Source organism: Peromyscus leucopus, chromosome 3 (genome assembly GCF_004664715.2).
Source record: "Peromyscus leucopus breed LL Stock chromosome 3, UCI_PerLeu_2.1, whole genome shotgun sequence".
NCBI classification, from domain to species: Eukaryota; Metazoa; Chordata; class Mammalia; order Rodentia; family Cricetidae; genus Peromyscus; species Peromyscus leucopus.
In genome coordinates, this window is record NC_051065.1 from 115827982 (window position 1) to 115850542 (window position 22561).

General features: G+C 48.4%; 1 protein-coding gene across 3 annotated transcripts in view; it reads right to left on the reverse strand.

Annotated features, from left to right (window-relative positions):
- Eif4e3 (eukaryotic translation initiation factor 4E family member 3) overlaps positions 1 to 17168 on the reverse strand; it is a 238014-nt gene extending 220846 nt beyond the window's left edge. For 2 of the 3 annotated variants that reach the window (XM_037204355.1, XM_028872733.2), the window contains exons 1-2: positions 16986 to 17168; positions 499 to 571 (exon numbers count right to left, since the gene is read on the reverse strand). In XM_037204355.1, coding sequence (XP_037060250.1) covers positions 499 to 571; positions 16986 to 17110 — 198 coding nt within the window. In that variant the 5' untranslated portion in view covers positions 17111 to 17168. The remainder of the gene's footprint in view (positions 1 to 498; positions 572 to 16985) is intronic. The other variant, XM_028872734.2, reaches the window with a different exon arrangement.
- Between the last annotated feature and the right edge of the window lie 5393 nt (positions 17169 to 22561).

The window sequence follows — 22561 nt, forward strand, 5'->3', positions numbered from 1 at the left end:
GACAGAGGCAGATGTGGCTGACACAGACAAGTTTACAAGGAGCACAGACGAACGTCTCTGAGACCTTCACTCTAGCTGTGCATTAGTTTTGCCTCCCCTGCATATCACTGAAAGATTTGGGTGATGGAGTTTTATCCAGGGCCAGAGAAAGCCTGCCTCTGGGGTAGATGGATAAACAGTTGCTATGAAAACGGACCTAGCCAGGCGGCAATGGCACATGGCTTTAACCCCAGCACTCAGGAGGCAGAGCCAGGTGGATCTCTGTGAGTTCGAGGCCAGCATGGTCTACAGAGTGAGATCCAGGACAGGCACCAAAACAACATGGAGAAACCCTGTCTCAAAAAAACAAAAACAAACAAACAAACAAAAAACAAATAAACAAACAACAACAACAACAAAACCTAAAGAACAACTCCAGGGTGGAGCTCTGAGCAAGGGCTGCCAAAGCAGTAGAGAATTTCAAGTTGGGTGACCCAGGATGTCCCTTTCCACCCTTACCTGTACTGTTCCCACAGTGTAGAGTTTCTTCAGATTCGAGGCACACTCAGCAGCCGTGGCACCAGGAAGTGACCTAACGGCAGCAAAACCACAAAGAAGCAAACAAGTCCAGTTAGTGATGGGAAGATATTCCACAATGTAACTACGGAGGTCTTCATAGCACGTGTGTCCAAAGCCTCCTTCAAACAGGACATTTGGAGATGCTGGCCAGAATTTAAATCTTTTTTTTTTTTATTGTGAAGGCAAGGGTTTGCATCTCCTAATAGAATTTTTATTCTGTGGGAATTTAACAGATAAAAAGTAAAGTATACAAGAAAGGTACTGGACACTTTATCACTACACAGTAAAAAGTATGAAAATATCCTATGATCATAAAGGCATTGTTCGGGACTTCAGATTTAAAAAACAAAACAAACTTCTGTGCCAACGGCAATGAGAATGCAACTTCCTCTTCTGGGTGATCTGTTTAAAATCCTATAACCCCCCTGGTGGTAAATATCCACACACCCCTGGGACACAGAGGAGCATTCAGTTACTTTAGAGAATACGATTAACAATCAGTGTTGGTTTCCCTCCTGTATTTGACTTGAAAAACAGACAAACAAACAACAAACAAACAACCTTTCAGCAGTTTCCCCTGAGCTCAGGAAGCCGCTCTTGGGAACTGTTGTGGCCATAACACACTCCTCTCCAGTTTCTATATGTTCCACTAGATGGCAGCACACTACAGGTTTATTCTCTGGGAGAGAGAAAAATGCACTTTGACTAGCTTTCCAGCACAGTTCCCGGGGTTGGGGTTTCGATCTCTAGGTATTCAGACACTCTGTTACCACTGTTTCTCTTTCCTCCTGCTGACCTAGCAGCTGTGCTCCAAGGCACTGGGGTCCTTGTTAGGATCAGGTCTAAGATGATACTTCACCACACGAAGAACGCTCCGAAGCCCATGTCTCCTGTGGGTGAGGAATCAAGGGCTCTCTAAGAGGGGGAGACACACTGCTCACAATGGACACACCAGTGTCTAGAATCCATAAAAGAACACGCTTCATCAGCCACTGATCCTAACGACCCTAAGAGGCCCAGTCCCAGAGGTCATCAACATGGGACACTTTGTAGAGTTGTTATCTACTGTATCCTAGAGATGTAGAGAAGAATCCCCACCCCCCCACCCCACCCCCAGCTCTGAAGCAGAGGTGATGAGGTGGTAAAGGCCCTGGGGGAGACGGCTCAGTGGGGAGGGTGCTTGCCATGTACACATGAGGAACAGAGTTCAGACCTCCAGCATCCATGCGAAAGCTGGGGCGGTGACAGACATCTGTAACCCCAGTGCTGGGGGAGGGGGGCAGAGGGGACAGGTAGGTCCCAAGGGCTTGCTGGTCAGCCATCTTGCTGAAATGGCAAACCCCAGGTTCAGTGAGAGACCACCCTGTCTCCAAACATAAGGTAGAGAGCAATAGAGGAAGATACACATCAACCCCTGGCCTGCACACATGCACGTGTGGGCTTGCACAATGGTATACACATATATACATTACACACACACACAAATCAAAATATCAAAATGCATTTTTGGACATAGTTCCCTTGTCTAGAGGTCAGTAAGGAAGCAACTATGGACTAGCTTAGGGGCAAAGATGTCTTGTTACCCACTAGGCAGATAAATTCTAATAAGTAAGTCATGGGTATATAATTATTTCCTAACTGTGTACAAATTTTATGGCTTTTGTTTTTAAAAAGCAAAACCACAACCACAAACATGGCTGCCTGTTGGTGTCAGGTCTCACCTAAGCTGACCTGAGTGGACAGCGACGGTGAACACACAGGGACCAACACGCTGGTGATAACAGCGGTTGCCTGGACCTCAAAGAAACCCATCAGGGAGCATGGATGGTCTGGACAGTGGTCACTAAAGCATCTACTTGGACAAAGATAAATATGCTAGATAAAGCATGTTACTGCCATCACAGATTAGAAAGACACTAGGAAAAAACAGAAAGAACTCAACACTTTTTTTTTTTTTAGTTTGCTAGGCATGGACTGTTTCAAAGTCTGTTGCTTTTACAAGATTCAACTGGCACTTCATCCGACTAACTTTTCTTTCTTTGTACAGCCTGGATGACTGCTCTACCAAGTACACCCAGCAAATACATTCCCGGATCCTACAAGCACTTTAGACAGGACTCCTTCCCTAGCTGCACTCAGGAAGGGGGCCAGTGAGAACCTAAGGTAGGGAATGAATTCTGCAGCTTTCTAATCTGCAGAATAAAATGATATATTTGAAATTGTCACAGATACTCTTCAGTTTAAAATAGCTTAGAGTGAGTATTATGTGAGTATTCACTTCGGACATTATCATGTCATATTATACAAATCCAGCACGCAGGTGGTAGCTACCGTTTAACTTTCAAAAGTCACTGATGAGCATTTAATCTCTGGGGCTCTTTCGGGGCCCCTGTTTCTAGTCTGGTCTCCTCCTGATACTCTGGACTAGGAGACAATTGCACAAGTCACCTAAGGACTCTGTTCCTCTGTCCAAGTGTTCGAAGATGCTCCAGAGCTCAGGAGAAGCATCTGGAAGGAAGCAATTGGGCTGTATTCACCCGAGGAGGAAGACGGCGAAGTGGGTAGCCAGTGTGAGGTGGCCGCCGCCGCTGCTGCTGCTGAGTGGCACAGTCCTGCAGGGGCCCTGTAGCTTACAGTGGTGCCTGGGGCCATTTTACAGTGAGCACTCTGGGGCTCAGAGAGGCAAGGCAACTGTCCCCAGGACAGGGACATTAACAAACCCAGATGATGTGCTTCTGATGGCTGCTCCTCATCCCAACACTGCGGAGCTGCCCAGCCAAGTCCCAGCAGTGACAAAACCTGGGTCAAGCATGCTGAGTATGTGCTCTACAACTGAGCTCCGCCCAGTCCCACACTTCCCCTTTGGTGTATGCACTCGGGTGTGCATGTGTGTGCCAGGGTATCTCCATTAATCACTCGGCAGCGTAGTTTTGAAGACAGGGTCTCTCACTAAACCTGGAGCTCACTAACTGACTAGGCTGTCTGATCCACAAGTGTCTGGGGTCCTCCTGTGTCCAGTGTGCTTGCTGCTCTGGGATTGCAGGCGTGGTTAGCACACCTGGTTCTTTGGGGACCAGCACCCAGGACCTCATGCTTGTGGAGTAAGCACGAACTCTCCCGCCCACACTTGTATTTCTAAAAGAAAACAAAAAGCTACCTTTTTTCTGTTTGTATGTGGCGTGTGTATGTGTGTGTGTGTGTGTGTGTGTGTGTGTTGCGCATGTGTGCACGCATGTGTGCTATGCTCACCCATGTGTACATATGGAGGCCAGAAGTCGATGTCCGATGTCTTCCTCTATAATTCTCCACTTTTATTTCTCTATTTTTCTGGAACAGGGTCTTTCACTGAACCTGGAGATTGTTGTTGGGGCTACAATAGCCGGTCGGCAAATCTCCAGAGTTCTCCTGTCTCAGTTCCCCAGTGCTGGGGGTGGGGTGGCGGTGGTGGTGGCGGTGGTGGTGGCGGGGGTGGGGGATGGGGGACATGTTACAAGAACCACGTGCCTGGCTTTCACATGGGTGTTGAGGATCCCAGCTCAAATCCTCATCCTAAACAGCAAATACTTTAGCTACTGAGCCATCCCCTCAGCCCCATTTCGTAAGGAATCTTGGTGTGTTTTCAACAAGGCCATCATCACTTTTGCTTAATCTTATTTTTAATTCAAGAGTGTGTCTGTGGGAATTAGAAGACGTGGTTTAAAAGTCTTTCCAATGAAGCAGCGTAGGGAAAGTGCTCACAACACTCAACAGGAACAGGGTTGGCCACAGCCATCCTTTGGTAGGCTGACAACAGGTAACAATACATCAGAGCAGAAAGGAAATGTCTGGCTCCACAGAAACTCAAGGTGGTTGTTAGAATGAAAAATACCCCCATCTGAAGAAATGTACCTAACTGGCGGCACTGTTTGTGGGGAGGTTAGGGAACCTGTAGAGGGAGAGCCTTGCTGGATAGAAGTGCGTCCCTGGGGGTGGGCTTTGAGAGCGATTGCCTTGTCCCTTTTCCTGTCCCCTCTGTTCCCTGTGTGCAGATGAAATGTGCTCAGATAGCTCCTGACTCCTGCTGCCATGCCATGCCTTTCCCTGCCAGGATGGACTCCAGTTTCTCAGGAACCCTAAGCAAAAAGAAACCCAGCCAGGCGTCAGTGACGCACACCTTTAATCCCAGCACTCGGGAGGCAGAGCCAGGAGGATCTCTGTGAGTTTGAGGCCAGCCTGGTCTACAGAGTGAGATCCAGGACAGGCACCAAAACTACACAGAGAAACCCTGTCTCGAAAAACCAAAAAGAAAAAAAAGCAAAAAGAAACCCTTTCTCCTCAGGTTACACTGGGTCATCATGTTGGATCTCGGCAACTGTAAAGGACGGTCAGTTTCCTGGTTACTTCACGAAGGAAGCTGTAACTCTCATCTGGCTGCTGGGTGGTTTTATTAATATCCATCTTGCATACTAACAAACAGTGTTGTCAGAACTATGTTAGCTCAGCTGGTCGGTGCAGGTTTGGTGTGCTATTCACCAAACTGGATCCCAAGAGTCACTAAAACACGCTATGTCTCCACCTCACCCCTGAACCTCAGGCTTCCTTAACAAGCAAGATTGGGCCACAGCCACAGAGCCCATTTTAGAAGGGCAAAGCAGCCAAGGTTTTCAAGCGACCTGCCTCGTAAGCAGGTCAGTGTGCACTGGATTTGCTGATTCAAGGTGTCTCATCTGCTGTCGGCTATGGTGACTGCTTTTTTTTTTTTTTTTCCCATTACTGAGGACTGAACCCAGAGCCTCACACATACTAGGCAACTGGGTTACATCCTCAGCATTGTTTTGTTTGGTTTTTGTAAAGACATATTTTGAGACAGGGTCTCACTATGTTGTCCAGGCTGGCCTTGAACTTGAAATCCTTCTGCCTCAGCTGCCTGAGTAGTTGGGACTACTTGAGAAGGCAATGCTGCCACATAAGCAACAGAAGGGCAAAGGTGGACACAGGTTTCAAACACGAGACATTCTTCCGAAAGCACATGTGCAGCATATCTTCATTATATCTCTCACCTTACCAATATCAGAGATCTCGTCCTCTATACAGAATACTATAACACTAATACTATCAGAGCCCTCTGCCTGCTGACCAGGGTGCTCTGGAATGGCAGGGACCCAGATGATCAAAGGCAGTACTGGGAGGCATTTATGTGTTGCTATAAATAAGTGGGTGAACCTCCCATAATGTACAAGACATAATGTCCCACAATACAGAAGCTTCTGGTTCAAAATCCACAGTGTAGAAAGCAGCTCTGGTGTAGACACAGAAGAGTCTTGGAGAATTCAACATTTAGTCATACTACCAAGATTCACTACTATGTCTTTCAGAGCTGAGGGCACAGTGATGACCATTCTAGGCAAAACCCTTGTCCTGTGTGTGTGTGGGGGGGTGTTCTACAGTGGGCACCTCTGCTTTTGGAATTCCCCCATCCCCACACTCCAAGGCTCCTGGAGGCAAAGGAACAAAGTTTGGACCTGCTTTATTTTCCCAAAAGAGAAGAGATGGGAAAGAAAGCAGACAAGGGATTGTACGTTGTGGCCATTCCCAGAAGACTACAGATGTGGGCCATCATACAACCTAGCACCAGGTCTGTACTCCAGTTCTCTGGAGTCTACAGGACCCTCCTTGCAACACAGTGCTAGAGCTGAGAACACAGCAATGGAGAGATAATTGCCCCAGGGGATCAGAGACTAGATTTTGAATTGTTCTATCCAAGTCTGCGCTCTATTTAACAGTTGTAATGTAATCACAGCCTCCTTTTATTGAGCATGTATTAGCTCTGATTCACAAAGCAATCCTGCCAGATTGGTATCATAACCTACACTTACAGATCAGGAAACAAGAGATTCCGCATATTCGTTTTGAAGTAGCAGATCTGGATTCCTGGTCTGCTGCCTCTAATGCCACCTTCCCGACTTTCTCCTAGGACTACACTACCTCTCAACAGAGACTGAGGCATCACGGTCAGCATGGCCACCCACAGAGCAGGTCTTATGGCAAATCCCTCTCTCCTCCTCTTCCGCCTCCTCCATTACCTGCTCTCCTAGGGTCCACCCCACTGCTCTTGCCCATTCTCTGTCCGTTGCCACACTGGGGGAGACACAGAGGGAGGTAAGGTACTGATGCCTGGCAATGCAAGTAGCATAGCATTGGAGGAGGAACGTTCTCGATCACTGCTAAGGGCTGGGCTTAGGAGGAAGACAACACACACAACAAAGGCCACTGAGGGGCTGGAGCAGGAAAGTTACAGAGACTGACCACCCTCCATAATCAACAGCTCCCAGGCCAAGCCCAGTTCCGCCACCAGCCTCTCCCTCTGTCTTTCCCCTCTAGAAACAGTCTTGTACCTAGTGCTTGGCTGCCTGAAAGCATGAGCTAGTGCTAGGTAGAAGTCTCTTACACGGTGTGTCCAAAATGCACCTCATCAGCAGTAGTTAACTCCTCTGCGGAGATACAGACAGAACAGGACACAGATGAAGAGCCAGCCACCAGTATGGAGGCACCAACCAGAAAGAGGGAAGAGGCTACACACACAGTGGAGAGCCTCTTGTGTCCACCTGCAGAGAAGACCCGCACCAGATTCTCCCAGCCTTCGGCTGCAGCCATGCTGGAGGCTGTCTCCTTGTGAACTGAAGTGAGTTAAGAAGTCACCGGTTAAGACAGAAGGGACCTAGGGCCTGCCAAGTCAATGAGTAACGTGAAGATGTCAGAGAGCCATTTATGTTACTTAAGACCAAATCCCAAGCTCCCTTTTTATATTACTCCTGTGTCTCTGACTTAGCAGGGTAAGACAAAAGGGATCTTAAGATTCTCTTTCATAAAACTGGTGACAACCTTTTTTCATTTGGAGAGTCCGGAGGATGCAGGGAGCCAGCAATCCTGAGCCAACTGGTCTACTTAAACAGTCCCCAAGCGCCACAGCACCGTTTGCATACGCAATTTTAATACGCTATTTATGAACCACAATTACTCACTAAAACAGATCCCCAAGACTCTTCACAAGAACATGCTCTTGCAGGGCAGTGGTGGCACACGCCTTTAATCCCAGCACCCAGGAGGCAGAGGCAGGTGGATCTCTGTGAGTTCAAGGCCAGCCTGGTCGACAGAGCGAGTTCTAGGACAGGCTCCAAAGCTACACAGAGAAACCCCTGCCTCAAAAAACTAAAAAAAAAAAAAAAAAAAAAAAAAAAAAAGAAAAAGAAAAAGAAAAAAAAAACCTCTCTTCACTGACGTCTCAAATGTCTGAAATCATGTTGTCCTATTTTTTTTTTTTTCTGAGATACTATGTGCTGGTAGCCGAAGAGATTACATGTCTTCTGCATGTGCACGTCATGTTCCATCTGCACTTGGTAGATAAGATCACTAAGGCTGGGCTGGTACAGGAACTCACCAAACGACACAGCACTGGCGGTGGCAGAGCTGAGACTGGAGCCGCAGCTGGCGGACATCCTGAGTCAGTGGTGACCCTTGAAGGAACCCAACTACCACACCTTGCACTCCCTGACTTGGACATTCCAGACGAAAACTCTCCTATAAAGACAGTGCACCCATAAAGACATGGCCACCGCATGTGGGGCTTGGAGTCGGTTCCTACCGAAATCATTTTCCCATGGCCACGGCACTACTCGCCAGCCATCTCGACACTCGGTGAGGCGTCTCCCGGAGCAGAAGTGCTGTCAGGGATTCCCACATTCTCCCCGCTCCTTGGTGACCTGAGGGGGGATCAATCTACAAGCAGCAGCACCTGGGAGCTTGTTAGAGGCAGGCACAGTCTAGGTCCCAGACATGCTAAGTCCCTGGGGTTTCCAATTCTTCTTCTCGTCACACTGGTCCTGCATCATCTGAATAAGTCATCACAAGAAACGCCAACACCTTGTATGGTAAAGGTCAGTGAGTAGCAGCATCATGAGCAAAATGTAAAAAATACTGTTTTTTGTTTTTTTTTTGGTTTTTCGAGACAGGGTTTCTCTGTATAGCTTTGCACCTTTCCTGGAACTCACTTGGTAGCCCAGGCTGGCCTTGAACTCACAGAGATCCGCCTGGCTCTGTCTCCCGAGTGCTGGGATTAAAGGCATGTTCCACCACCACCCAGGAAAACCACTGTTCTTATAGAACCCTCATCACCACCCAAAGATATCACCAAGGCAAAAGGATCAATGACTATGAAGGATGGCCCTGTCTGGGGGCTTAGGTGTGGGGTTCCAGATAGGGTTCTCTATATTCTCTACAGTAAAAACCCCCCTTAGTTCATTAGTGTTCTCTCTCTCTCTCTCTCTCTCTCTCTCTCTCTCTCTCTCTCTCTCTCTCTCTCTCTCTCTCTCTCTCGTGTGTGTGTGTGTGTGTGAGAGAGAGAGAGAGAGAGAGAGAGAGAGAGAGAGAGAGAGAGAGATGCATGAGATGAGCATGAGCTCAAGTGTGAGATGGTTATGTGTTGGTCTTTGCTTTCCACTCTGAGGCTAGCTGGCCCGGAAGTGCCTGGAGATTCTCTGTCTCTGCCTGCTGCCTATCTCCCCGTGGGAATGCTGGGATCACAGAAGCCTGCTCTCACGGCTGGCATGAAGTGAGTCTTGGAGATTCAAACTCAGGGCCTCATGCTTACACAGCAGTTGTTTTACCCAATGAGTTATCTCCCTAGCTCTCTTTGCAAAGTTTAATGCAGGGGGTCCTTGGCTTAAATCTTCCATGGAAGCAGCCCTCAGTTTCCCCATCTTTAAAGTTAAATGGCTGAAATTAAGGGATTACCTCTAAATCCATGCCACTGCATGATATGCTGCATGAGAGAATGAAGTCCTATTCCCAGGAAAGCAGTGGTCGGGGGGCTCACAATCTCCAGGTGGTCACCCAATGCTCTATTCCAATCCTGCTTCTCTCCTGCACTGCTATGTGACCTGCGGCAGGGCACTTCTCTGGACCTCAATGTTTTCATCTGTAAGATGTTACTGAGACATTGATTGCAATGCCAGAGGCCTTTGTACTTGAGTTTATACAGCATTTGGGCCACTGTTTAACACACAGGAGTACTTACTATGTATGTCATATTAACAGGCTAAGATGGAGAAAGACAATTTACAGCTTTATATAGTACGACGTCTCCAATTATATGCCCAGTGCACATACACTTTGTGAAAAACATGAATGATGACAATATTCTACGTCCTACAGGAGATGATTTCATTTTAGCCAAGAGAACAAATTTGAAGGGGAAGAGCTTCAAAGCCAGGGATGTGTCTGCCGACATTCACCCTTCCCGAGCAATTTACATCAACATCGGGCTCAGCTGTCAGAGGGAAAACACACACAGGCCCAGGACCGAGATTAAGTATGCCCCTCGTACATCACTCACTCCATTAAAGATGAATTCATTTTAATCACTTTTAGATAGATCTGTGGCTTGCGGCTACACCAGTTTCCTGTTTGAGAGTCACATATAAAAGGGGGCTGAGCTTGTTGTTGGCAGCCATGCATCTGCTGAAGCTGTCCGCATAACCTAAGCATTCTTTCTCCATGTTTATCTGGCTTTGGTTTCCCCCACCTCCAAATGTTGTCACTCCTGTTCTACAGCAGCCATGGGGCGCTTTTCATCTTGACTGACGATTAATCCTTTGGAGTCAGAAGTTAGGTGGAGAGGGACAGCACAAGTTCACAGACCCTGCTAAGACCGACTGACTCCAGAGACATCATCAGGCAGAATTGCTCTTCTTACCTGCTGCCTCGGGTTTAAGAACAAGTCAATAGCATCTATAATATGAAAAGCGGGAAGATGGCTTTTTTTTTTTAAAACAGTCACTACTAGCCAAGGGTGAGGAACATTTCAAAGTGAGGATGCTGATATTGAAGGCCCTGGGCCGTTCTGTAAGAAGTATCCACTTGTCCACATGTGGAGAGTTCATGCATCCCCTGGGGAAGAGCATTGACTGCCAGACAGATCAATACTGAAACCGTCCACAAAAATAAAACCCTCAGCCACTCAGAGAGTCTGTGGAGCTGTAAGGGCAAGAGTGGGGGAGGAGGAGTGTCAATGCCTGTCCCTCTCTTCCCGTGTCCTCTGCTGACCTCATCCATGCAAGCCACTCAAGGAAGAGAGTATGTGGGGGTCTCCTTTTGCAAGCCTGGCCCCACCTCTGGGTGTCAGATTTGGGGTTATGGACCACACCACGAGCAGGCCTCAGGATGCATCACACACTATAAGGTAGGTCCCTTAGGATTTCATACTTCTGAAGTCTCACTCATGCCCCTGAAACATGTGGCATGTGAGGTGGCCCACTAGGAGGGAAGGACACACTGTGGCCATGGCTTCACTCTCACCCATCAGCGACTCACTTCTATATGTTCAGTTCATAGAATCAAGGCATATACAGGGGACATTCCAGCTCAGAAACGAGGGGTATCTGCGACAGGTTCATGATCTTCTATACCCAGAGGTCTTACTGAGTGGTCCTGGGCAGGGTAGAGACTAACATTTTAACAGCACATACAGGCTGGGTATTATGGTGTGTGTGTGTGTGTGTGTGTGTGTGTGTGTGTGTGTGTGTGTGTGTGTGTGAGAGAGAGAGAGAGAGAGAGAGAGAGAGAGAGAGAGAGAGAGAGAGAACGAACTACACCTCAGACACACAAATTTGGTGGAGTTGGTGGTAGATGGTCCACTTTTGTGATCAGAAGTTCAGGGCTAAAGAGATGGCTCAGCAGCTAAGTGTACTGGCTGCTCTCCTAGAGGACCTGGGTTCAAGTCCCAGCAACCACATCACAGCTTACAACTGTCTTTAACTCCAGTACTAGGGGATGTGATAACCTCTTCTGGTCCCTGTGGGCACCAAACATGCATGCACTCTATAGATATACATGTATTAAGTAATAATAATAACAACTTAATAATAGCAGCAGTAACAACAACAACAACGCAAGTCCACAAATACAACGTGCCTGCTATGTACCAGGCACTCCCTTCAGTCACAGACCTGAAGACATTAGCATCTCACCATCAAGAGTGAGAGACAAAAGATAAACCGGCCAGAGGAGAATGCTTGCCTAGAAGGAGATGCTGTGGAGTCCCAGAAGGTGTAAGCACCGAGACTGAGGAGCACTGTGGCAGCCGGGCCCTCCAGGCAGACCAGGAGTCATCCTGCTTCACAAACAGCAGGAGCTCATGAGACAAAGTTCACTAGCAGTGAAGTCCCTAGCAAGACAAGCATCAGAAGTCTGCTGTTACTGGGAGGCAGGGAAACAAATGCAAGTACTTTGGAACTGGGGAAGGTAATGGCCAGGTCAATAGGAGAGTTTTGAACTTAAAACAGAAAAACATAAATTGGTACCATAACCTGTAAGTTTAAAGTTTTCCTTAAAAACAAAACAAAACAAAACAAAAACAAGTAAATTTTTTTCTGCAAATATGGCTCATGTCTAAAGCCAGATGTGGTGGCACCTGCCTGAAATTCCAGTACTCCAGAGGGTTAGGCAGGAGGATCAAGAGTTCAAGGCTAGCCTGGGCTACAGGGTAAGATCTTACCTTGAAAAACAAAATGAAACACAACCTACTATGGCTGATATCTAAAATACCACCCAACACACCTCACCACTGAGAGCCTCTTTGGTAGAAGTGCGGGTAGAGATCCAGAACTTCGCTTCATCTGGACCAGACGCACCTCTACAGAAGCAGCTTCAGGTAATGAGAGAAATAAGTCAACTCTGCTGCATGGTAAGAAAGGCCGGAGGGGCCAGATCAGGTGTATGCTCAGAAGGGTTTCCTCTCAGACAGGGCATTGGAAGGAGGAGACTGGGAACCAGAAGACACCTCAGCAAGCCGCTATGCCCTGGAGCTACAGATGACCAGGGCCAGCAGAAAGAGAGGGGCTCATGGGGAGGAGGGCATGTCTTAGACTTTGGTAAGTTTGCTAAGGGTGACTAAGACTACAGAAGTATAGATATGGATGGAGCGGGGTACTTAGAAAAGGAGATTCAAGGATCAGACAGAAATGGCAACTTTGAAACGCTGGTAGTAGGGCAGGGGAATGAAGCAACAGCGGTGAGCGGAAGAGGAAGATGCTGGGGGAGAAATCGGCTCCATCTTGGAGTAATCAGGAAAGCATCCAGACTGCGGACCTCCTGCCTCTTGGCTGCATGTGTCCAGACTTGAGAAGAGAGCTTAAGGGTTACAGACAGACATGTGAAGAAGGGCAACAAGCCACTGCAGGACAGTACAGCTGCTGTGGGAATAATTCAACGCCACTATGAACACTCTGCCAGGGCTAGAAGCTGAGAATGAGCTCTGCCCTCATAGGCTCACATTCTAGAAAGCGAGCAGCCAAGGGTGAAGATTCTAAAGACAAAAGGTAACGCATCAGGGACTCAGGATGCACATGTGGAGGCATGTGTGCCCTTCCACATCAGGGGTCAGGAGAGGTCTCCCCTGGAAGGTGACACAGGAGCCGAAACTGGAAGGATTCAGAGAGCAGACTTGGGAAGGCAGTCCAATGACAGAGGCAGAGGCAGAGACAGCAGCGACAGCAGCAGCAGCAGGGGCAAAGGTCCATGTTGCTTGTCTTTTGCTCTTTTGGGGGGCCCGCCACCCAGCTCCCAAATAAATCACACATGGATGCTTATTCTTACTTATGAATGCCCGGCCTTAGCTTGGCTTGTTTCTAGCCGGGTTTACTTAATTTAAACTATCTCATCTTTTTTTTTTTTTTTCTGCCTCTGGGATTTTCCCATCTCTTTTAGAAATCTTACTCTTACTCCGTGGCTTGCTGTGTAGCTGGGTGGCTGGCCCCTGGAGTCCTCTTCCTTCTCTGGCTCCTTCTTTTTCAAATCCCTTTTCCAAGATTTTTCCTTCTATTTATACTCTCTGCCTGCCAGCCCCACCTATCCTTTCTCCTGCCTCAATATTGGCCGTTCAGATCTTTATTAGACCATCCAGTGTGTTAGACAGGTACAGTAACACAGCTTTACAGAGTTAAACAAATGCAACCTAAACAAAAGTAACACACCTTAAGGTAACATTCTACTACATGCTTGGGACATGTAGGGAAAGAACAAGGAGGCCAATGGGCTGCAGGGCAGTAAGAGGTGCTCAGTGGGAGCTGAAGAGTATCGTCTCCCCATTATTCTTCCGTTTCTATGCTGGGCAAGTATGGTGACAGATGACTCCACAATTCGGGGGCTGAGAAACTGGAAGGACAGAGATGGCATTAACTGTTAACTGCTCACATCTAAGCTCAGAACACATTAGCGGACAGCTGTAAGGACAGCTGAAAAGGCAGCGGCGTGGTGCATGGGAAGTAGAGACGGGTTGCGGGATCTGCCTGTGGTGTTCTGTCATCTCCTGCTTCAGTGGGAGCTGCCAACCTGCCTTGTGCCTGGATGGCAGCCCTGTGCAGGACAGGCCCAAGGGCTGGGTCCTGGGAGAAACAGAAGGAAGGAGGTCACCACACAATGACTAGGAAACATGCAGAGGCACTAATGGGGGTAAAGGCAAGAACTGAGGGGACAGAAAGTTTAAATACCCGGCGGAGGGGAGAATTCTCTTCATCGAGGGCCCTGACCCACATACATACATTCTTAGCCACAGAGCCCATTGATTTTCAACCAAGTAAGGATTTTTACAGTTGACTACTTAAATTGCAAATAATGCCTGAAGGGTTCTCCAATTTGCCTACCAGGGAAATGAATGGAGAATGCTGGTTTCCTCTTTTTTTTTTTTTTGAGCTGAGGATCGAACACCAGGGCCTTGCGCTTGCTAGACAAGCTTTCTACCACTGAGCTAAATCCCCAACTCAGCTGGTTTCTTCTTACTGAACTCATATCAGTTGCTCTGCAGAGAGTGATGCATGCATTTGCAGGCCAGGGGTCAGCCTCAGGTGTCTTTCCTCAGTAATGCTGCCTGCCTTGGTCTTTTCCAGACAGGATCTCTCACTAGGCTGGAGCATTAGCCAAGTAAAGACAGACTGGCTGGCCAGTGGGTGTCACTGATCCGCCTGTCTCTGCCTCCTCAGTGCTAAGACCACACATACTGAATGAGTACTTAGGAGTATGCACCACTGTGCCGGGCTTTTGACTCGGGTCCTGGAAAGAGGCAGGGGAATGCAGGGCCTCCTGTGTACACAGCTATCTGCCAACCCAGCTAGCTCCTCTGCCCCATCACACGGCACTTACTAAGCTGTTACTCCACGCCAGGCACCTGCTCAGTACTTTACATCCACAGCTCACAACAGCCCCGTGCGACAAATGCCACAGTTGTGCTCACTCAACAATGAGTGCAGCTAGGTGAGCCTGAGCAAGATGATCGCGGGGCTTCCTAAGAGGGAGGTGCCAGAAGGAAGCTCCGGGTGGCAGGGGGCCTTTGGATGCTGTGGGTCTCTGGACTCAGGGAAGGCTGGGCTTCCTGCAAAAGCTCTCTCGAGAACCTGACCACTTGCTACAATGTTGCTACTCTGGGGGGAAAGTTCCACTTTAACTTGCAGAACTTGAGATGTTCACAACCCTGAGTGTGCCTGGGGGTGGGTAGAGCCTCTAGAAACACACAGATTCTCAGAGAAGTAAAATAGAGTTCAATAAAAATTATGAGATGATGCATCAGGCACGATGCTGAAACTACTTATAATTTCTAAATGAATACAGCAGTCTCTATGAAAGGTTTAGACACTACAGAAATAACACATTTCATTTATTGACTTTTTAGAGGGGAGAAAAATGCAAATCAATATAAGAAAGATATAATTTGTGCTTCTATTAGAGCTACCTATTCTTAAGGCTATTCTCTTTCTGCCCCAGGGTTAGGAATTGAACCCAGGGCCTGGTTCATGATGCACACCTGCCCTACCACTGAGCTACACCACCAGCCTGCATATTCTTATGTTCAAAGACATTAGATGTTTTCAGAAAGCACATTTGGGCACACAGCATCGACACCTTAGAATAGTCCTAAAATGTGCCATTCTAAGTAGACTAAATCTGCTGAAAGTGGAGTTCTCTCCATCCTGTTTCTACTGGTCAGCAGGTCTGCAGTTTGGACCATAGGCCGGAGTATGATAAAAACAGATGCCACGTGCCGGGAGGTGGTGGCGCATGCCTTTAATCCCAGCACTTGGGAGGCAGAGGCAGGCGCATCTCTGTGAGTTCGAGGCCAGCCTGGTCTCCAAAGCAAGTTCCAGGAAAGGCGCAAAGCTACACAGAGAAACCCTGTCTTGAAAAAAATAAAAAACAAAACAAACAAACAAACAAACAACAGATGCCAGGTAACAACTGCACAGTAAGAGGCCACCTCTGAAAACAGAGGCGTGGCTTCCCTTTGCTAATGACCACTAAACCCCAAAGCCACTTCTGTTATGACAGTGAAATGCTGGAATCTCAGAATGAAAGTGAAAATGTTTTGCAAATGAGACTCACCCCCATTTCCCCCACCCCCAGCCTCTCTGGGTCCCAGGAAAGCAAACTGGCTCTAGGTGTCAGTTCTTAGAGGTAGTTGCTAATCCACCAGGAAAAGGACTGTCTTCACTTAAAACAGGAGTATCAGTTTAAAAAAACTTGCAGGCATTTGGTGCTAAGTTGAAAAAAAAAGAAAAAAAAAAAAAGACATCAGTGTAGCCCTTAAGACTCCGGAAACTGTCACATACATTTCCTCCTAACTCTTAACATTTCCTCCTAACTCTTAAACCATGGTAGACACAGTTTTTATCAAAACTTCCCAAGCACTTTTGGAAAGAACTTAAGTTGTCATGACCCACACAGGCGACAGGTATCAAGATGACAGGCTATCCATGCATCTATACATACACCAAAAGTAGGCGTTCTACTACCACTCAGGCGCAGATCTAGGTGCAGGATTCTGCCTACATCCAAAGCCAGGCCCTGCTCTGTGAATCTCGCTCAGGGCAAGCAATGGAGGGCCTGGGAACAAACTGAAAATAAGTTCACACTGGAGGAACGCGGTGGCATTGAGCATTGTGAAGAAAAACAAGGCAGGATGGAGACCCGGGGTGGTGTGAAAAGTTTCTATTTTAGACAGGGATTCCGCTGAGGCCTCTCAGAGGCGAGGGCACCTGAGCTGTCCCCACAAAGCCGTCCTGGATCACAGAAGCCCCAGCTCACTCCAGACCCCCTGCCTGGGCCGGAGGCGCAGGTGCCCGCAGCGAGGTCCCAGCCCGGCCCGCACGCTTCCCCGCCGCTGGCCGACTTCTCCGACTGCTGTCGCCGAGAAGGTCGCAGCAGCAAGCTCAGCGCCCCGGGGACACGCGGGAGGGGGGTGGGGGGGGACAGCCTCTCCCGGCCTGCCGCGACTCCCGGTCGGGCTGGCTGGACGCTATCCGGGAACGCGCGGAACTCTGGCTGCGCCCGCGCGAGAACCCCAGGCAGCGGCGCGCGTGGGGCGAGGACGCGGCCGAGACAAAGCGGCGGGGCGCGGCCCTCACCTGTCCAGCCAGAAGGTCCAGGGCGAGTGCAGCGGGACGCCGCTGGGCTCGGGCCGCAGCGCCGACAGCGGCAGGCCCAGAGGTTCGCCAGCCCCGGGGGGCGCGGCGGCCGGGGGCAGCGCCATGTTCTCCGCCGGCCAGGCCGCGGACGCACGGACCCGAGAGCCTTAGTAGTCTCCCGGCGCCAGCCCCGCCCCGCCCCGCGCCCCGCCCCGGCCGGCCTCGGCCCTGCCCCAGCCCAACAAAGGCCGGCCGGCCTGTGCCCGGAGCAGGGGACGAGGGAGAAGGGCAGAACAGTCACCCCGCTGGCCCTGCAGCTGAGGCCAAGGACAGATGGAAGGTCCGGCCAATGGATCAGTGTGGATGGAGTCTGAGAGTCCAACAGTGCGAGGGAGGAAGGAGAGATGGATTGACATACCAGCAATCTGAAGGCTGGAGGGATGGGAAGGCTGGCAGATGGCTGGAGGAGGGACGCAGGGATGGAAGGGCAGATGGAAGCACAGTTGGATGTGACAGATAGATGGAGAGAGGACCAATGGCCGAACAGATAAAGAGACTCCAGTGTCGGAGAGTGCAGAAACAAGGTTTTAGACAGAGATGGAATCTGGCAACACTGAGGCCAGGGAGTATTGAAGCTTTGTATGCCTAGTGGTGAGAACAAAGTTGCCTAACTCAGTGTATTTAAGGGACCAGGGCTAGCTTCCTTCCCTCTCTGGATGTGCCCACAGAATGCCCAGCTTCCAAGAGGCTCCTCAGAGTCGGCCAAAGTTCTCCTCCAGGTCTGCCTTCAAGCATGGCTGAGGAGGGGAGAGGAAGCCACAATTCTGTACACACAGCCTGCATGTGTGAAAATCCAGGAAGTCACTGTAGCCATGAGACTCCTCAGTTCATAACAAGAGGAACCCTCCAGCAAGATTCCTCCTAAGCCTCTGTTACTCTCTCCAGGCAAAGGCAGAGGCCTGGAGGCATGCTGGGAGCCCTGGACACCCTCTTTCACCCACATTTCGAGGTAGTACCTTTCCGGCCTCCAGCAGCTGGGAACGACGGTTTTTTTCTACCTGACAGCATTCATTTTGCTTTCTGCTGGAGGGAGAAGAGCTGGGCAACACAAAGGGATAAGGGCTTTGTAGGTTCGTGACAGGTTGTCCTGAACCCAGGACCGCTGTCTTCCCCACAAACTAGCCAAGGTAAGATAAAATGACAACAGTATGTGTGCTCTGTGATCCCTTCTTGAAATGTAACTTCCATATAGCCCAAGATTCTGGAAATGTGACTATATGATGGAGTCTTTCCATCACGGAGGTACTAGGATCCACCTGATCAGATGCATTTGTTGTTCAATCTTTCTTTAACCTTTCAAAAAGCACATATATGGCACTGTTAGAGCCTTTCTGAGAGCTCTACCCTATTAGCTGGTGTACCCCTTAAATAATGTGATATGGAAGGTTGTTGTAGAATACTATTTGAAGGTGTGTTACTTTTGTTTATGTTACATTTGTTTAACTCTGTGAAGCTGTGATACTGTGCCTGTCTGAAACACCTGATGATGGTCTAATAAAGAACTGAACAGCCAACAGCAAGGCAGGAGAAAGGATAGGCAGGGCTGGCAGGCAGAGAATATATAGAAGGAAAAATCTGGGAGAAGGGAGAAATCAAGGCACCAGAGAAAGAGGAGGACATCAGGGCCAGCTACCCAGATACACAGCAAGCCTCAGAGTAAGAGTAAGATTTACAGAAGTAAGAGAACAGGAAAAGCCCAGAGGCAAAAGATAGATGGGATAATTTAAGTTAAGGAAAGCTGGCTAGAAACTAAGCCAAGCTAAGGCCAGGCATTCATAATTAAGAATAAGCCTCTGTGTATGATTATTTGGGAGCTGAGTGGCAGACCCCCTCCAAAAGAGCAAAAACAAATACAGAAGGTACTACCTCCACCTGTCTTACAGATACAGGACAGAGTAGGTAGGTTAACCCCAAAGTTACATGACTAGCACATGGCAAAGCTGGGATTTGAACAGGTGTGTTGAGACTCTAGAGTTCAGGGTTCCCACTGCCAGGCTCTCCTGCCCATTTGAGTGAAAAATAAAGGTCCAGAGAATAAAAGTAAGTCATAGAAGAGAGGTCTTTCTCCTAGAGGAAACTGCTGCTAACGGCTTCTAGAAAAATACACATCTGTGCCTACAAACATAAATCTTAATTTATAAACTGTATCTCCCAATCTTTTTATAGAAGAAACAGATGCATTTAATATCAACACTGCACTTCCTTTTCTTATTTAACATTATGTCTCTGAACACTTTTCCATATCAAAACAAATCTACTTCCCTCACAAGGATGTCAACAGGACTCACTGTAGACATAGCTCCCAACAGTATGTACTTTCTAGCCATTTTCTTTTATAAGGAAGTCCACCACGGGCATCTTCATAATTACATCCTCATCTGTACAGGCTTACGTCAGGATGTTTGGGGGATGAGAACAGCTGCCTGCATTTAAAAAGCTGATACATGTTGCCAAGTTGTACAAGATAAGCACATATCCATGTATGTGAGTTATAAATAGCTCCCGACTCTGAGGACTCAGACTCACTGACATTTATCTGCCTGAATTTCTAAGGCATCAGTAGAAAGGATGGCTGCTTTCTAATGATCGCAACTAGCCAAACTGTCACGGTTTGATTCTTCCTCACACTCTGTGACAGTCACTCAGCCAGAAAGGTCTAGTTTGAAATTTCTATCTGCGGTTTCTATAGAATAGAAAGCCACATAGAAATTCCTTCTCGGATTTAGGATCGGAAGAAGCCTGAAAGTTTTTCTGCATTCTTTATCACTCTTTTGCTTTAGCTTCTAAGGTGCTCAAAATGACATTGGTCTCAAGATTATAACATGGCTATTAGTCAATGAAGGAGCGCCTCTATTTTAATATTTATCTTTCTTATATTTTAATGGCTTACTGCATCTTATGCTGTGAAGGCCTGAAACCTAGTTGGGAAGTAGGTGATACCTACGGAGTAAAATATCAATGACCTTAGGTTAATAAAGAATTCAGGCAACATGACTAAGGCAAGGAGAGGCAACGGCGAGCACTTCCGTCCCCTTCCCCAAACACATGTTGATTCTCATTATGCTTCAAAATTATACTTCACGGAAAACAAATTAGGAGCATTTCACTTGTATTCCTCGTTTCACAAGTAGATGGCAGGAGCCAGAACCTCTGGGTAGACGGGGCACTTAGTGTTCCCCTAAACAAGCACACGGCTAGAGGAAAGAGGCAACTCAAGGCCTGGAGAGGTGAGCTGACTTACCTGAGGCCTCTGCTCTAGGACATTACAAGGTGGAACTAGGAGGTGGGTCGCTGGAGGTCCAGGCCAAGGTGCTCTCTCATTGCATAACACACAATGCAGATGCCTTGGGGTGGCAGGAGGGAGGAGAAGGTGACCCCACAGCCCCTAGCAACAAAAACAACAGAAAGGACTTGAGGCACTCATAAATAATTAAGCAATTAGCTGCAGCAGTGACTCCCCTCCCCTCCAGTATCCAGTCACCAAGGCAACTTGGGCAGGGTGCCTGCTGGTTGCCTGGTAACAGTGTAGTCTGTTCCCCTGACATGCTCCCTAGGCATCAAAGGATTTGAAGCTACGAAGAACCTTCCGCAGGGATCAGCATTCCAACCCCTTCATTTTCCAAATGAGGAAATGGAGGCCCAGAGAAGCTGGGTAACTTGCCCAAGGTCACACAGCTACTCAGAGGCACAGCCAGGCTCCATTTCCCGTCGCTTTTCATTAGTGTACCAGGGATGCCCCAGGAGGACTACAGATGAGAGAGAGGCTCTATGGTTCCTAGAAGAACAAGAGGGTCGAAGCCAGTGAGCAAGCAAGAAAAAGACAGAGACCTTGAGTGCTCATGTGCAATTAGCAGGAGCTGGTAATCCCATCAGCCCAACTTTCATCATCACCATGGCAACATGGGTGAGGCGAGTGCTGGTTGCCTAGTAACAAGTGGTCCTCTCTCTTCCACTCATATCCGGCTCCCTGGGAGGCACAGAAACAGTAGAATGTTGGAGTTGGAAGGGAAGGAAAGGCAAGGATGCTAACTCAGTCCCATCCTTTAAACCATGAAGGATGCATAGAGAGACGACAACAAGTCTATTGACATCCCCTTCATTGACACACTCTGTCACAGAACAGGAAGGTAAACCTTCTACTCCAAAGTCAGAACGTGAGTGTAAATGTCTCTAGTGTTTTTTTTTTTTTTGAGAGGAGACAGCTCTACCATGTGTCTACATAATGGGAATGCTCCATACAAAACTCAGCACAGAGTAGATCCCAGCAGTCCGAGTCATATGTGCCAAGATCCCATCTGTGAGCAATGGCCATCCCAAGCCGTTGATCCCGCAAATCATCATTAACCGAGAAAACGTGCACCTCACAGGGCTGTCACAAAGATGCTGCCAATGTTCCATCCAATGCATGCTTGCGTATCTGCTATGCAAATGCCACCATCCTAGGCTCTCGAGATCACTAGTGAGACAATATAAACAAGAGAAACCCGTGTCGCAGAGACAAGGGTGTGTACAAATATATGGTGAGATTTGTAGTCACGTGTTAAACGTTCGTTGGATAGGTGCAGGCCCTCACTGGCAATATGCTGTTTACATTGCTGGGCTCCTCTGAGGCGTAGAAGTTTCCCGTTTACAGCTTGTGTTGCTATAAATACCCAGGTCTGCCTGTCTTCCACCTAGGAATCCCAAAGAAAAAGGACGCCTGTGGCCACTAGGTGGCGGACCCCAGATTCCCTAGGCACAAGGTAAAAAAAGACACAAGCCTGGGGCATAGACCTGCATAGAGCCTCCAGCAAAGCCACAGTTGCTTGGTCCTAAAGCCGTGGCTTTGAGGGATGGGGACGAGGGGCATGAAACTAGTCTCAGACTCCAGTGGGGTGAGGGGAGACCACAGCGTACTTTAACAGCAGTTGCTTAGCCTGGGTTTGAACTAGGCTCTAACTGAAAACCATGGACGTTAAACTTGCTGGGGCCCATATTTCTCACCCCAGAAAAAGAGATGGCAACATGAGCTCCCTTTAGCATGAGTGCCCTCTTTTATAAGCTGCACACAGTAAAAGCTCAGCCAGTGTTACAGGGTCTAACAGCCTCTGAGCGTCTGGTTCTGAGCCGCAAATGAAAAGAGGGGTACAGGAAATTGCCCTGGACTTGAAGAGTGCAGTCTTTTCATTGCTGAGCCTGGAAAAATGTGGCAATGAAGCCAGGGCATTCTGAACTCCATAGCCACCCATGTGCCAGCTGTGGGCCATGTCCTGTCTTCTCCACACCTTCTGAGTTGGTCTTCCTTCTTTCTCGAGGATGCTGCCCACTCCTGCTCCTCATTTCCTGAGTTTCGGCAAAGGGCATCATGGGCAGCTACTACACCCACTTCATCAGTCTTCTGACCTCTAACCCATGTCTTCTGAACAGCTGATACAGCAGCCTAGGTCCAAACCTCCAAACACTGATTCCATGACAGAGCTGTTCTCTTTCCAGTCCTCAGAACTTCTCTAGGGCTGCACGGCACCTGTGCATCTGTT